We start from the raw sequence: 17,073 nt of genomic DNA, 5'->3' as shown, positions 1-17,073 counted from the left end.
AAATGTAATTGTTAAAATTGAAAAGCTATGTAGATAGAATATTAAAATTTTTAAGTGTAACATAAAAACTTGAGGAAAAGCTAGGCTTCAGATGTTGTAAATTTAACAAACTGTATATTCCTTTTCAAAACTGCAAAGTAACAATAACTAGTATTGCTGTACACCAAAAGTCATCCTCAAGGGCACCAAAAGCCTCAAACTAACAGGTCACTGATCACATGCCTAACGGGGAGCAGTACTAGGGGAGTTGGTAAGAAAACTTCCTGTGCCCTGGCTTGTTCTTGTGGTCTTTAACAAGTCTCTACATACAGGAAAGAAACACAGGCTAAACACAGAGAGGAAATAAAATATGGCTTTCTTTAATGAGAGATGACCCTGCTGCCAGCTTGGCTACAATTCAAAGCATCTGAAGTCGTAACTGGAGCCCGGCCAAGCTGGAAAACCCAAATCCTCTGTCCCACTAAAGTGTGAACTAAAGCAGGGAAGAGGAAGTCTAGCAATTTGAGGTCAAACTGAGGCACAGGAAGCCTGATGCCCCAGGCTCCTCCCAAGCACTCCTTGGGCCTCCCTGCTAGACAAAGCAGAAGGCTGCAGAATGCTTTAGGCCAGGGATTGACTTTTTATTTTCTGTAAAGGGCTAGGTAGTAAATATTCTAGGCCGTGTGGGACATACCATCTCTGTGGCAATTACTCAACTTAGCCACTGTAGCGTGAAAGCAGCCATAGATAATACTTTAAGTAAATGAGTATGCTGAGTTCTAATAAAACTTTATTTACAGGGAATTTATGGTGCCTGGGTGATGGGGAGGCAACCAACGATGGCCTCTGCGACTAAGACACCTTCTATATAATTCAAAAGTTGCTTCTATATAATAAGTGATCCCTTTGAGGTGATAGGAGGACGTCAGCTTGGTCTTAAAAGATGAGAGAGTATTTATAGGCTGATCCTTTCCACCTGTGGATGGAGGAGCCTTGGGTTGGAAGCAGTCATTGGAGCAAAGGGCTGGATGCAGGAATCCCTCAGGCTGTAGAAGGCCTGATAGAATAACTGGAGTAGAGAAGGGTACAGATATGGGAATACTGGATGTCTTTCATTAGGCCCTGAAGGCAAGAAGCACCCATACATAACTGTGCCTCTCACAGTGGTTATCTACAAGTCAGCCTGTTGGATAGAAGAATAAAACAAGCCCCTAAGGTATACCAAAAATAATAATTAAAAGAAAAAAGACATGTTTGCTCTATACTTCCTGGTAGTCAGATTAAGCAAAAACGAGAATGTTTTCCGGATCCTAGGTCCTACCACCAAAGCTAATGGGATCATTTTGTTTGGCTATTCTGGGACATACTGAGTTCTCCCATGCCTTGGAAGACTGGGTTTCTACACAATTATCATCACAACAAATAACACCGTATACATAGCAGAGGTTACTGACTGGGGAAGAAGATTTATAGTAAGAGCGAGGCTCAGTTACAGGTGATTGCTTGCAGTTATTTGTCTGGTTTTCAATTATTCAGGTAGGCTGCACTGAACTTTAGTATCCTTAAGAAAGAAGCATCTTATGAGAACTATGCTTTTATACTTACTGTCTTTTTGAAATAAATATGCACTCCCAAAGTAGTATTGTGATATTAGTTAACATCAAGTCATCATTTTCAGGTCCTTATTAAGCACTCAGTAAAAAGTAAATAATATCCATTCTGTGTTATAATATTTGGGGGACTGTTGCAAATTGGTTTTTTATTTGTATCATTTATTTCTGCCTTGAATGACATATTTAGTACCTTTCTAAGGATTTCAAAATCCTGCAATGAAAAGAGGAACAGCTGGTGCTGCTCTCTAAACTAACCTTTCTTTGAACAAGCTGCCAAGAATGCACTCTGAAGAATCTTAATGATGCCCTGCCACTTTATCTCCAGACCCTGTCCTGAAGCCATGGCATGGGCATGGCTTTCTCTGACTTTGTTGAAGGTTACCCAGTTAAGCCGGCTTCATGAGCCTCTGTAATGAAGGCAGCAAAGCGGGAGGGCCCTTTTGCAAATACACATACAAGATGTATACACTCAGTAGTGTGATGGTAAATGTAACTTTTTTTTTTGAGATGGAGTCTGGCTTTGTTGCCCAGGCTGGAGTGCAGTGGTGTGATCTCGGCTCACTGCAAGCTCCGCCTCCCAGATTCACGCCATTCTCCTGCCTCAGCCTCCCGAGTAGCTGAGACTACAGGCGCCCGCCACCACGCCCGGCTAATTTTTTTGTATTTTTAGTAGAGACAAGGTTTCACCGTGTTAGCCAGGATGGTCTCGATCTCCTGACCTCGTGATCTGCCCGCCTAGGCCTCCCAAAGTGCTGAGATTACAGACATGAGCCACCATGCCCAGCCTAAATGTAATTCTTTAAAAAGAAAAAAAGTCCTGATTTGTTGTACTCGCAGGTTTCTATGGTATAAATACTCAAACCATGGCCACGTTCATGACTTGTACAATTTGACATCCGTGTACCCGGAGTTGGAAGGAGAATGCACCCAATCAGCTATTGCCAGCCCTATATCAATGGACCCCACCATACCACTGAGAAAAATTTCAATGCAAGTATTTTCCCCCAATGTGACATGTTCACACAATAGGTCTATCTACTCTAGTGATTAAAGAAAGGTGCTAGGACATAGACAAGGAAAGTCCCATTCTCTTTGTAACAGTCATGGAAAAGGTCTTACAAAATTTTGCCTCCATTCAGTCTCTTTTAGCATCCTATTAATTGGAGCAAGACCATACTTTTACCAGAGAGTTTAAAACCAGTATAGGCAGGGCACAGTAGCTCATACCTGTAATTCCAGCATTTTGGAACCCAAGGCAGGAGGATCACTTAAAGCCAGGAGTTCAAGACCAGCCTGAAAAAAATGAGATAATGTCTCTACAAAAAATAAAAAATAAATTAGCTGGGCATAATGCCACACTTCTGTAGTCCCAGCTACTTAGGAGACTCAGGTGGGAGGATTGCCTGAGCCCAGGAGTTCGAAGCTGAAGTGAGCTATGATTGTGCCACTGCACGCTAGCCTGGGCGACAGAGCAAGGGCCTATTTCTTAAATTAAAAAAAAAAAAAAAGTAATAATAATAATAAATAACAGAACAATGTGAATCCATCTCAAAACCATGATTCCTATAGATCTCTGAAAAATACAGGCTATGCAATGGACACTGTGTATTTAAACTTACAAGAAAGCAGTAATAGCTCCACGTGGTTCGAGACAGTTAACAGTCAGGTTCTCTTGTATCATCTTCCAGCTTTCCCTTCTCCCTGTCACATCCCACAGTTGTACTTCTTTTTCCTGGCCTTTTGTATTTGGTTTGATTACTCACTCAGTCATCTTCATTAGCTGACTTATCACTATCAGTCTGAAGGAGCTAAAGTTGTCAGCCTAGACTCCTTCATGAGACCTGGTTCCTTTTCCAGAGATAAAGAAAGAATGTGCCTTTATTTTTAAAGTTTATTTTAATAGTCTTCTATCCAGATACTTTTTATTCAAATTGAGTTCTGTGATTTAAGAACTAGTCTAAGTAATCATATCCCTCTTTACTGGAATCCATTGCTTTTCTGCCTTCCAGTGGAAGTAAGTCCAAGGGCTATAAATAAGTGAAAAAGCCCTTAGTAAACTGTGCAGTATTAAACAGTCTTTTATGATCACTAAAAAGCCCATGGGGGAAAACCTTGTACTCTTATAATACAAATGATGAGGACAGTGCTCTTCTCAGGCCATTGCGGTTGTTGTTTTGTTTTCAGTTTGCAGCATTCTGTCCTCAGTGGAGCCCGGTTTGTTGGCACCTGGAGTGCTGGCACCCGAGCTGCCTTCCCACACTCTCCACAGTCTCGTTCAGGACAGAGCAGCTGAGTGAATGAAGTTATGGGAAGCCAACTTTTAGGTCAAAACTTTCCAAAGCTCCTTAGATAGATCCTCACCCCACCACAACTGCCTCGCAGGCTTTAGAAGGGTCAGTTATAATCCACTAGTTTTTCACAGAGGGAACATAGGCATTGTGTGTAGCGGGGCATCTGGGGGAGAGTGGGAAAGCAGATATCCAGCTGCCATCTCCAGTGGTGACTATGCAGAAAAAATAAGCTAATGGCCCCATACAGGGTGAGAGGTACCTGTATTTCACATGGCAAGAGCAGCAGTTCCCAACGGACAGGACCCCCCAGGGAATGTGTTGGGCTTGGGAGGGTGCAGGTTGTTTTCAGTTTTAGCAATGACTGGTTGTTGCCAATGGCATTTAACTCAGTAGAACTAGGGGTGGTGTATTCTATGATGCAGAGCAGAGTCCCACGCAGTAAGGAACTGTCACACACCCTGGCTCTCCATGTCTCACAACACGTTCTTGTGGGTCAAAGCTCTGTTTATAAATATCTGAGCTGAGAACCTGACTCTCTTTCACACACAAACACTAAGTAAACCCTTCCTGGACTGCTCTGTCCCCCTGCTCCCCAGAGTGCTTACAGGAAAACTAGGTCAACTCTGGGCACACACTATTGGTTTAATAACAAACAGAGGAAAAACAAGCAGCCTACCATTAGAAATAAAATGAAGTTTGCAGGTTTTTAAAAAGGAAAGACCTGTTATTGAAGTTCAAAACTGTTCACATGCCTTCTAGAAATTTAGTCACACCAAGTTGGCAAGAACTGGAAGTCAAAATTTAGAATCTCAGGTAAGGGCATGATAGGGAAATCAGAGAGCATCGTTACCCCATTAGAGATCCTGGAACTAGGAAAGGATGATACTGTGATTTTACTACTCAAGGAAACAGAAAGGACATCTCCTACCCAACGAATGGGTCTCCGGTGCTATGTAACGTCTCTCAGGTTTAACAGCTGCTACAAACATTAGCAACAGTGAGATGGTGCCGAGTTGTCTCTGTTATATTGGGACTTTACAGTCAATGCGATGTGTGAATAATGGAATGCAGTCATGCCAATCAGCCGGCAGTGGCATGAGTGGAGAAAGGCTCTGGTGACAGGGCTAAAATAGGTTGGCTGCTGGTGGTAGCTTTGTTTTCCTATCTCTAGGGTGGACACATGGCTACTAATAAATGCCCACTCTCTGTGGCTATCCTGAAAATAGCTAAATGACCACAGGTTGTCAGACAGCTGTATTCTGATGTCATTCTCCCAAGTGTCGTCTCCAAAGGCCAATGTGAAACAATCACTATCTCCTTATTCAAGAAGTTTTCACTTAACCATGCTAGTTCAGCAACAGATAAAGTAGTCAAAAGACTTAGGTTCATGTTCTCTTCAGTCATTTTTAAAATGTTCATTTTGATAAGTAAATGACCTTAAAAAAATGTATGTCCATCATAAAAAATAGATCCTTGCATCACAGGCAGTTTTTTTTTTTTTAAACCTTAATAATAATGTCAGATGTTAAGTATATGACTTACGTTGTTCAAAGTTAAACACTATTCTTTAAAATGTATACATCAACATATATAAAGACAAAAAAGCAATGGTGAACAATTCAAATGTGACTGTAATTGTTACTGTAATAATATAGGGAAAGTAAAATTTGAAGTTCAGATCAGATCAATGTAAGATAACAAAATAAAAATGTTATCCTAGGCCAGGCATGGCGGCTCGGGCCTGTAATCCCAACACTTTGGAAGGCCAAGGTTGGTAGATTGTCCTGAGGTCAGAGTTCAAGACCAGCCTGGCCAACATGGTAAAACCCGTCTCTACTAAAAATACGGAAATTAGCTGGGCCTGGTGGCAGGCACCTGTAATCTCAGCTTCTTGGGAAGCTGAGACAGGAGAATCACTTGAACCCAGGAGGCAGAGGTTGCAGTGAGCCGAGACTGCTCCATTACACTTCAGCCTGGGCAACAAGAGTGAAACTCTGTCAAAAAAAAAAAAAAGTCATGCTAAAAAAAAGTCGGAATTAGAACATAAAGTCCTCATCTTCTCCTCTCTGTACCACAGTATTTGTTTTTAGAAACATGAAATTCCAAGTAATGAAAAGCTAATAAATGTTCCAGCAACAGTCACTCACTGTACTTAAATATTAGTGAAATGGCAAAACTTGTTTATAAATTGATATCATAAATGTAGAGTTGTGTGGAATCCTGTGGATGCCAGTGGAGTGAATATGGCAGCGTTAGATACCCACTTAGGTTATGGATCTGAAAATCTCAAGTTACCCAGCCATATTTGTTAGCTTAACACCACTAGGCCCCTTTATCTGATGACCACTCTGTCATTGTAACTTCCACTTTGTTCTCATGTTTAGTATTCAGCAGGAACAACTTCTGAAGCATGTCTACCTTTAGACATCTGTATTATCTTCCATGTGTGCCTGTGTGATAGACTATATTTTCAGTTGCCTAGAAACCAACCTTTAACAGATAGCTAAACTTCACTGTTTTATGTCTGGTAGGTATTGTAAAATATCACATGTTACTGATATACTTTGTGATTATTTTAATCCAACATTGTTTTCAAATTAACTGTAAATATGCTACCAGGATCAATTATGTATGATTTTTAAATTAACCACTCAGAGGAAGTATTGTTAATGAGATGCCTTCCTGTTATTATCAATTATTATTTTAATGTTATTGAATTTCTTATGACCAGCCCTTTTCTCAGTCATTAGCAATACTTAAAATGCTGTCCTTTTGGATTTGGGTTTATAAAATGTAGCAAGGGCACAACTTCCTTTATGTAGTAGATTTTGGATGTTGCATACTTCATCTGATGGGAAGCATTATTGATCAAATACTAGATTGCATCATAAGCACAGTGGTCCCAATTTCTGAGCTTGGTGACACAACCTGCAGCCTTACATTGTGGCAGAAGCAACAAGACCAACAGCTCTGATTTTCAGCTCTTTGGAGCAGCCCCCACCTCCTTCTAAGGGTGGACTTAGCCAGGGTTCCCTACCAGTCCCTCCTCCCTACTTTTTTTTCCCCTGTTGGCCAATGGCCCCCTGCTCAGCTAACTGGCAGTTCTTCCCTCTGCAGGGTTGGGTTGGTCTCTGATACTGGTCTTTGCACCAGGAATTTCAGATTGTCTTGGATGTCAATTGTTTTCAGTGCCCTAAAGAAAACAAGCTAAAAGAATGGAGTTTGTGTTTTCAGTAAACAAGAATTCTCTTAAAGCTGGGCATGGTAGCTCACACCTATAATCCCAACACTTTTGGAGGCTGAGGTGGCAGAAGCTCCTGAGCTTAGGAGTTCAAGACCACCCTAGGCAACACGGTTAGACCCCACCTCTACAGAAGATTTTTTAAAAATTATCCAGGTGTTGTGGCATGCACTTATGGTCCCAGCTACTCGGGAGACTAAGGCGGAAGAATCGCCCAAGCCTGGGAGGTCCAGGCTGCAGTGAGCTGTGTTCATAGCATTGCACCCCAGCCTGGGTGACAGAGTGAGACCCTATCTTAAAGAAAAAAGAAAAAAGAATCCTCTTAACATGATTTATAAAATACCTCGGGCAAAAAATTGTTCTGAAGTTGTGTTCCCATTTTCTGATCTGCAAATGAGATGCTCATAATCTTCAGAATCAGAATTAATGAGGATCTTGTAATTCTCACAGGTTTTTTTGAAAATTAGTGTTTATTGGCCGGGCGCGGTGGCTCAAGCCTGTAATCCCAGCACTTTGGGAGGCCGAGACGGGCGGATCACGAGGTCAGGAGATCGAGACCATCCTGGCTAACACGGTGAAACCCCGTCTCTACTAAAAATACAAAAACTAGCCGGGCGAGGTGGCGGGCGCCTGTAGTCCCAGCTACTCGGGAGGCTGAGGCAGAGAATGGCGTAAACCCAGGAGGCGGAGCTTGCAGTGAGCTGAGATCCGGCCACTGCACTCAGTCCGGGCGACAGAGCGAGACTCCGCCTCAAAAAAAAAAAAAAAAAAAAGAAAATTAGTGTTTATTATGAACTTGCGGACATTGATAAGAAGACTTTTTGGACACACTTGAACTATAAAATGTTAGCATATTTCTGGTTCCTAAATTAGCATAATGGCTTAGTATTTCTTATATAGAGAGATATATGTCTTCTGGCTTATATGAAAAAATGTACAAACATATTAATACCAATTTGGATGGCATATTTCTACTGTCAACAAACAGTAGTCTGCACTGGTACTGGCAAAATAAAACCGTATTTGAGTATGGCATTTAAACTGGAGATACTTTTTTTTTCTAGGTCAAGTATTGACTAAGGTAAGACACTGGAATTTTTCATGACACATGAGATTGAATGAAATTTGCTAGCCAAGAGCATCTTTGAACAGTGTCTCTTTTGATGTTGCTACTGACTGTGCTTGATGTTATGTAAAACCTTGCTGGGCAATAAATATAATGTTCTAGTTTTGTATGATACAGTGTGTATGAGTGGGGAGCTTCCTGAATTTTGTGTTTTATGATACCTTTTGAGAGAAGATCATCAATACTTCTAGAAGCCATAATAATTTCCTATTTATTCACAGCCAGGAATTGGTAATACTAAATGCCATTAGTCAATATGCTGGCCAATATAGTAAGAGTGACTTGTGGCTTTTTATTTTTTATTATTTTATTTTATTTTGAGACAGAGTCTCACTCTGTCGCCCAGGCTGTAGTGCAGTGGCACGATCTCGGCTCACTACAAGCTCCACCTCCCAGGTTCATGCCATTCTCCTGCCTCAGCCTCCCAAGTAGCTGGGACTACAGACGCCCACCACCACGCCCGGCTAAATTTTTTGTTTTTTTTTTTTTTTTTTTTTTTGAGACGGAGTCTCGCGCTGTCACCCAGGCTGGAGTGCTGTGGCCGGATCTCAGCTCACTGCAAGCTCCGCCTCCCGGGTTCACGCCATTCTCCTGCCTCAGCCTCCCGAGTAGCTGGGACTACAGGCGCCGCCACCTCGCCCGGCTAGTTTTTTGTAGCTTTTTTTTAGTAGAGACGGGGTTTCACCGTGTTAGTCAGGATGGTCTCGATCTCCTGACCTCGTGATCCGCCCGTCTCGGCCTCCCAAAGTGCTAGGATTACAGGCTTGAGCCACCGCGCCCGGCCTTGTATTTTTTTTAGTAGAGATGGGGTTTCACCCTGTTAGCCAGGATGGTCTCGATCTTCTGACCTCGTGATCCACCCGCCTCGGCCTCCCAAAATGCTGAGATTACAGGCATGAGCCACCACACCTGGCCGACTGGTTATTAATTGAACAGGTTTTTAAGCACATACCTGTTATAAGTTCTTGCTTTTTCCATCCCAGAAAATTCAGGACTGAAAAAGAAAAAAAAAAAAAAAACTAGACGATTGTATTCATATATGTAAATTTATGTAAGTTTGTATATACATACATACACGCAGTTTCTATCCTTTCCTAGAAAACACGCTATCATGTCCCAGAAACAGATACTAGAAATTTAAGAGAGAAAGAGAAAAAGATTATTTAAATTAGATTCTTGTTGTGTTATGTGCTTGATGATCAAAATAATTGCGTCTTGAGTAACCAATATAGTACATACTGTAAGTCATCACCAATTTAATAAGTCAGCAAGGTGAGATAGTGAAAGCTACTCTGCTAATTATTTTGATTAAATTGAATCTTTTGGTATCTGCAGTGTGTCTTACCTAGTGCCATAGTGCAAATAATTTTTTCTCCGACTTCATCAGACTTCCCATGCTGCTAAATGTATGGGTGGAATGGTGGCTTGCATGCAGATCATTCACCTCTAAAGAAAACACTCCCAGGTCACAATATATAACCCACATTATAACAACAGCTGTGAACAGACATCCACACTGCAAAGTCATAGGCATCACAGTTCATATAAATTCCACCTTAAAATTCCCCTACTTTGTCCCTCAGAATTTTGATATGAGAAAGTTTCTGATATGATTAATAACCTATTTATCTTTATTTTTTCCTCTTAAGATCAAAAAATATTTTGAACTTGAACCACTTGCACGTGGAAAACGCTGGATTCTACAGCCCTGCTCACTGGACGACATGGATGCACTGAAAGACAGCTTCTCTCAGCTGATTAATTTGTTAGAAGAAAAAGACCATGAAGCTATAAGAATGTGAAATCTGGCAAAGAAAACAGGCTCCCAAAGGCCTTGAACCTACCATGTTAGTTTCTCATTTTAATTTTATTTTGGTATCAAGACTATATTGGCTTCAGTATCTATTTTTCTCTGGTCATTTCAGACTCTCGTCTCTCTATTAAAGTGAATATTCTGTAGATCAGATGAATTATCATCGGCATTAACGTCAAGCACACACTACTGAGAGAGAATTTATTCTCTGTTTACCACTAATTATCTTCACCGCATGTCTCTTCCTTCTGTTGTTCTAAGCATCTCTTCTATACTCTATGCTAAAACGGATGGAGTTCATGGCTTATGGAAATCAAATCCCTTTTGAAGAACTCAAAAAGACTCACAAGACCTTGATCCTTTTTTCTGGGTTTGGGAGTGGAGTATTATGTGACTGGGACTCCACAAAATATGTATATTATTTTCAAGATCTCTTGGGCGTTTTGTTTTATTTTATCTTACTTTTATTATTATCATTATTATTTTTTGTATACTGAACTTATAGACTATGAGAGAAAAATGAGCATCAAAAACTTAATTATCCCCTTATCAGGAAGGAATATCCTGCCATAGTAAAATTAGCTCTGAAGAGCTTAAGAGACAAGTTGCATAATGTTTTCTTGATTATATCTGAAGTCTCCTCTCTTTTAAGAGCAAAGACATTGTTTCAGTTTCTGAGAACAGTTAGAGGAAACTTAGGTACAATGCATGCATCACAGACTGCATTTGACTGAGTCGAGTCTTCAAATTTTTTTTTTTGAGACGGAGTCTCGCTCTGTCGCCCGGGCTGGAGTGCAGTGGCTGGATCTCAGCTCACTGCAAGCTCCGCCTCCCGGGTTCACGCCATTCTCCTGCCTCAGCCTCCCGAGTAGCTGGGACTACAGGCGCCCGCCACCTCGCCCGGCTAGCTTTTTGTATTTTTTAGTAGAGACGGGGTTTCACCGTGTTAGCCAGGATGGTCTCCATCTCCTGACCTCGTGATCCGCCCGTCTTGGCCTCCCAAAGTGCTGGGATTACAGGCTTGAGCCACCGCGCCCGGCCTCAAATATTTTTTAATGGAAAGATGAGCCTGCATAAAGTCAAGCTGCAATGTAACATAGGTATCTTTTTCTAAAAACTTCAAATGTTTGATTAAAATAGAGAAAATAATTTTTAAAATAATAGATAAAAATTTTAAAAACAGGCAGAAAAAGTATAATTTATACTGGTTAGGGTTTAAGCTGGCATGAATTTGACAAAGATAACAAAGACAGAATCATCTATATATTCATTCATTACATGCTACTATAGTTTATTGGAGTCTGTTAATGCCTTCTAGTAGTTAAAGGTTTATCAGTATTTCTATTATAAACCTCTATTTTCAGGGGTTTCAATGTGCTCTTAAAATTGTGCTGGGGCTGCAGCAAGTAAATAATATTAGGACTCAGATTCAGTCTGGAACTAGTTTTTTTCCATTTAATTTAAATTATAAAATTACATAGGGATAAATGTACAGTTTTGCTAAGGTTTAGCACCTTTGATCTTTTCTAAATCAGGAAAAAATCTATGCATATTGAGGTTCATAGATGAAATATTCTTTGGCATACTTTGTAGACTTTAACCACTTAAAATACTAAGTGGCCAAATGATTTAAAAAAAAAAAAACAACTGCTCCCTACACAAGTGATAAAAACATGTTTGTAACTTTTAAGTAAAATAGACTGATACCCAAATACCACAGACTCACATTATATTACAGAATGACATAATACCTGGTAATTCTCCAAAAGATAGACTTCAGACCCTTAATGCCATTTAAATATAGTTTTTGTGGTTTAATCTTGTGATTGTAATGAAATCATTACCTTTGAAACATCAAACACTTCTTTAAGTTTTTTTTTAATGCCATGAATCAGGAAGGATCCATAGTGATTCGTATACGATTTTGTCTGCAGCATCCTTGAATATTTTTAACACTGTGTAATCCGTGAGCAGCACAAAACTTTTATTCCGATGAGCAGTTACACAATTCCTGTTTTTATTTTGTCCTGTTGTGCTCACCTTCTATGAGAAATAAATGATTATTAGGCCTTGCTTTCCCTGCAAGTTCATTAAATGTAGAATGTTGTCTTTTTAAGACGCCGTGGCTGAGTGCTCCTAAGCCATCTGTTAAATGACTTCCCGTGGTCTGTGTGTGTGTGTGTTCATGTGTGCGCCAGTGATGGGCCTCTCCTCAGACCCACGACTGTCTGCAGCGTCTCAGCCGTCAGAATGAAAACATTATCAATCAGTACCCAACAACAGCTGTTTTTGACAAGTTTCTGTCTGACGCCTAATGCTTTACAACTGTCAATAAGGCTCCCTCTTTGTCTAGCAGGTCGGATCGCCGTCTTGCTGCTTCCGCGAGGCATCCTGTCCTTGTAACCCTAGAATTTGCCAGGTTTTGGAAATCCACGTGGGGGTGGGGTGGGGCCTGAAAGGGTGGGGATGGGTGGGTGGGTGGTGGGGTGGGTGGGATGGCTGGGGGTGGGAGTGTACGTCCTATTCCTACTTTCATGTAAAGTGCCACAGGTGTCTTGGTTTGCATATTCAAATATTATACAGGAAAAACAGTCTGTTATGTATTTCTTCACCTAGCTTCTTGTTATATTTATGGACGTTTCCAGTTTTTGTACCTTGTTAGCTAAAGCAGTTGCCTTTTTGTAATGGCAATTAATTTATATGGTAAAACACTGTATCCACTGTAGTTGACAGTATTGGTTGCTAATTAACTGCCATGTTGCCCTGTCTTTCTATTAAAAATTACTGTACCTGTACTTAAAGGCTAACAGATTCATGTGGACATTTGCCAGGCAAGACCAACTTGTATTGTCCATGATTTCTATGATTTCCACTATCTTCAAATGAAAAATAAACGCTGAGTAGAATTGATGTTTTCAGACTAACTCCTTTCAGCTTTAGCATTTGGGAGTCCCAGATTTCCGTTTACGTTTGTGTTGCCTGTTTGTCTCCAAAATAAGTTCTGCTGCTCTTGGGCCAAAACAAATGATTAATTCGCATTTCCTTTGAAGCCATTGTGAAAACCTTAAAAGAAAAAAACAAAACAAAACAAAAAGCAAGTATCTTTTCCAGTTGGTTTGTCTTCAGCAGCAATTTACTCTCATGGAAGCTGTTCCTTCGGAGTGTGTGAACAGTCTCAAGATATTATTATAAAACATCATCCTTCAATCAAAGGATTATTTTATAATATTTGCTGTTAACTTGAGTAGCAAAGTTTGGTGCAGTGAATTATTTCATTTAATGGTGATTGATGCTGTTGTTAAGAAATATTTTTAAGTGACTCAAGAGGAAATACTGTGCATTTACAGATCCGTCCTTAAGGATGAAAGTATAAAAAAAGAGAATAAGAAAGAAAAATCAAGTAGTAGATAGATGGAAGAAGAGAGAAAGAAAAAGAAAAAAAATACATAATTGAAAATGAAAAACTTAAATCCCAGCTTTTGCTTGCTCCCAAATGCAACATTATCGTCACTTAGTATTTGACTACACAGAGAGCTTGCAACATTTCACTTCTAAGCTGGGATCTAACCTTCATTCCTAGGTTTATTTCTAGGGCAGGCAATTAGCAGTTATCAACTTCCTAAGAATCTCAGTCCTATCCAAGTAAATGTGAACAGAACTGTAAGATTTTGAAGCAAATGGGGTTTTCTTCATGTCCAGATTGCATATTCAGACTTGAATGGAAATCTAATATTCGTGCCTGGCTTCATCCTCTTTATAACTTTAGAGTGCATTTTCATTAACCTCCTGACCTAATGGTGCAAACAGAAATGAAAAGGTATGTGGGGTGGTGGGGCTGGAAGTGAGAGTTGCCCTTTGGGATCCCTCATTTTCAATGCATTTAGAAGGGAGGGTCTGTCTTTGTTATGCAGAAACTTTAGAATGTAGAGTCCCTGTCTTGTTCCCCAGCCTGGGTCCTGGAGATTTGAAGTTCATGCTGTAAAATGCATTACCACATCATGTTGGGAATTCCTGGCTCCCAAGGGCTCACAGCTTTTGGTCACCAGTGAATCAGCATGATTAAATTATGTGCATCTCAGAGTTAGATGTTTTTCAAGTTAGATGCATGAAGTGACTGATGAGCCCAAGGTTTGGCACCCTACCCCATACCCCCTTGTACTCATTTAGGAACATGAAAAGGATCCCTTAGAAGCCTCAGATGGATTGTCATTTTCCCCTCCCCTTTCCTATTCTCTTTGAATTAAAACTTTAAATGAAAAGCTTTTCTTCCACCCACTGTCTCATCGGATCTGGAAATTCTGACTTCCCTTCCTTGGGGTTCATCTGTTTGTAACAACTTCTCCATAATGTGACTTACTGTGAAACCAAGCAAAGAAGTTAAAAGTCACGAAGAAGAATCTCTCCAATATGCCCTGTTTAGCATCTTTCCTTACGAAACAAAGAGAAATTCAAAGCCCATTATTTTTCTATCAGATTTTTCTCTATAATCTCATCTCACATTCCAGCTCTGCTCTGCAAAACGTATTGTATTTGTCATGCATGTCCGTGTGAAGAGACCACCAAACAGGCTTTGTGTGAGCAACACGGCTGTTTATTTCACCTGGGTGCAGGCAGACTGAGTCCGAAAAGAGAGTCAGCGAAGGGAGATAAGGGTGGGCCATTTGATAGGATTTGGGTAGGTAAAGGAAAATTACAGTCAAACGGGGGTTGTTCTCTGGCGGTCAGGAGTAGGGGTTACAAGGTGCTCAGTGGGGGAGCTTTTTGAGCCAGGATAAGCCAGGAAAAGGAATTTCACAAGATAATATCATCGCTTAAGGCAAGGACCGGCCATTTTCACTTCTTTTGTGGTGGAATGTCATCGGTTAAGGTGAGGCAGGGCATTTGCACTTCTTTTGTGATTCTTCAGTTACTTCAGGCCATCTGGGCATATACGTGCCAGTCACAGGGGATGCGATGGATTGGCTTGAGCTCAGAGGCCTGACAGTATTCACTGGCTCCTGGTTTAGAAAGGCCAACTACAGTGTTCTTAGGCTTAGCCTGACCCTTCCCTTTCTTGCTCTATTTCTCAAGTCCTGACTGCACACAGGAATTCCCATAGGGCGTTCTAGAGGAATAATCACTTTCTACAAGGGAATAGTGTGGGCCTGGTAAACTTCACTTACCATATATGCCTTGTAAGTCACTTGTACCCTGCTTGGAGAATAAAGAAAGTGGTTTCTAGATGTAATGCCTTGCTAGACTCAGCCAGGTTTATAATCCAGTCCAACACCTTATTCCCACTGCTCCAGCTAGACATAGACCAAGGTGGGTACAGCCATTCCACTGCACTTTTAAAAAACGATCTTCTGCAAACTACTAGATAATGGTGAATTCCCTCTTTCCTTCCTTCTTTGTTTTTCAAAAATCTCTTCCTTTTATCTGATGCTCTCAAAAAATCCTACATGAATGTTTCAGCCTGGTTTTTTTCTAGCAGCAACATTTCAACCATGGAGGTGAGTTGGCAATGTAGTCCCCAGAGGTGCTAGCCTGGCTCAGACCCAAGGGAACAAATCAAAATAAGCCTTGAATAAGCACCAGGTTCCCCAGACTCTCTCATTTTCCTGTTTCTTCATGGAATATAGGGAGGCGGAGGGAGCTGGTTATTTCAAAAAGCCTAAGATCACTTCCATCACAGGCAAACCCCTCCTGAAAGTGTGAAATCCAGCCTACAATGGACTTTCACTGACAAGTGATTCATTGAGACAAAGGCTAGAGTTCCAGCATCAAACAGATGTCAGACAAAACACCAAACGCCTATAAATGATTGCTTTGCAAGCAAGGGAATGATTGGAAGACCTGGCCTAATGATGTACCCCATGTCTGGACAAGCTTACAGAAGATGGGGGTGGAGGGAGCTGGTTTTAAACGGAGTCTGTGAAGAAGGCTATTTCTGGAGAGAGAAGTAAGACCACAATTCTTACCTGAAAAGTTCTTGTTGAAATGATTGATTTCTGGCCAGTTTGCATATAATTCGTGTAAAGGTAAATCAGAAAAATGCGTGTCCAGGGCACCTCGAAGTCCAGAGTGATGTGGTATGACATTAAATCATTAGACATATAAATATTAAAAATGAGAAGATTTTGTTAGAATGGAAACGGCTCACCAAAAGGCAGAGAAAAGAATGCAAACAGTAAGTCTGGCTGTCATTCTCTGTAATCTGGAGCAAGTCAGGTTTGTCTCTGGACCTTCTCCAGTTGTTTTACAACTTTCTAGACATGGAGTGCATCAACGCAACACTTTTATTAAGCAGCTTCGACAGGATTTTTGAGATGACAGCTTCTCGAGATTCAACTTAGCATTGTACAGTTTTATTTCACAATTGGAACTTTTGGTTTTAACACTTTTAGGACTTTATTCATTAATGCAACACGCTTTTTGTTGAACACCTACTATGTACCAGGGATTTATAGCAGTAAATATGACATACTTAGTCTCTGTCTTTGTAGGACTTTAATTCCTATAACACCAGTTAAATTGGATTATTTTTACGACCATAGAGAATTAGATGGGGTGAGGGATTTTATTATATTAAAATTGCAATTTCAGTCTCTAGATTTAAAAAAAATTTGTTCTTGGTCCTATTTTCTGGTTTTTAGCCCTTCTAATTTAGAATTGTTTTTGAATGCTGTTTAGCTTCTGCGACCATTAATAAAACTAAAAATCTAACCATAGTGAAGATCTTGCCTCTTTTTAAGCATCTTTGTAAATAGAACCTTGTAAAGCTAGTACCTTTTCTTTTGCTATTTTTGTGCTACAACACTGAAGCGTGTGTCTAGCACACAAAGGTGCTTCCAAATTGCAAAACCAAACTCTTGTCAATTACCTACTGTTCTTTTCATCCTCTCTGTATTCAAAGGGCTTTGCCTCCTCTAGAACAGCCTTGTCTCATCCTGTCTGTTGATCAAACAAATGACTTATATTTGAAATGTTGAATGTTGAATCTGCAAGAGGAAAATTCTTATTCAGCAGTA

The 17,073-nt window shown here is 40.4% G+C and overlaps 1 protein-coding gene across 1 annotated transcript in view; it reads left to right on the top strand.

Moving 5' to 3' along the window:
- ARL15 (ADP ribosylation factor like GTPase 15) overlaps positions 1 to 10,810 on the top strand; it is a 455,769-nt gene extending 444,959 nt beyond the window's left edge. The window contains exon 5 of the mRNA XM_033179558.1: positions 9,900 to 10,810. Coding sequence (XP_033035449.1) covers positions 9,900 to 10,052 — 153 coding nt within the window. The 3' untranslated portion in view covers positions 10,053 to 10,810. The remainder of the gene's footprint in view (positions 1 to 9,899) is intronic.
- The last annotated feature ends 6,263 nt before the right edge of the window (positions 10,811 to 17,073 follow it).

The sequence above is a fragment of the Trachypithecus francoisi genome, unplaced genomic scaffold, assembly GCF_009764315.1.
Source record: "Trachypithecus francoisi isolate TF-2019V2 unplaced genomic scaffold, Tfra_2.0 Lachesis_group2, whole genome shotgun sequence".
Taxonomy (NCBI): domain Eukaryota; kingdom Metazoa; phylum Chordata; class Mammalia; order Primates; family Cercopithecidae; genus Trachypithecus; species Trachypithecus francoisi.
This window is presented reverse-complemented; position numbering and strand designations above follow the sequence as displayed.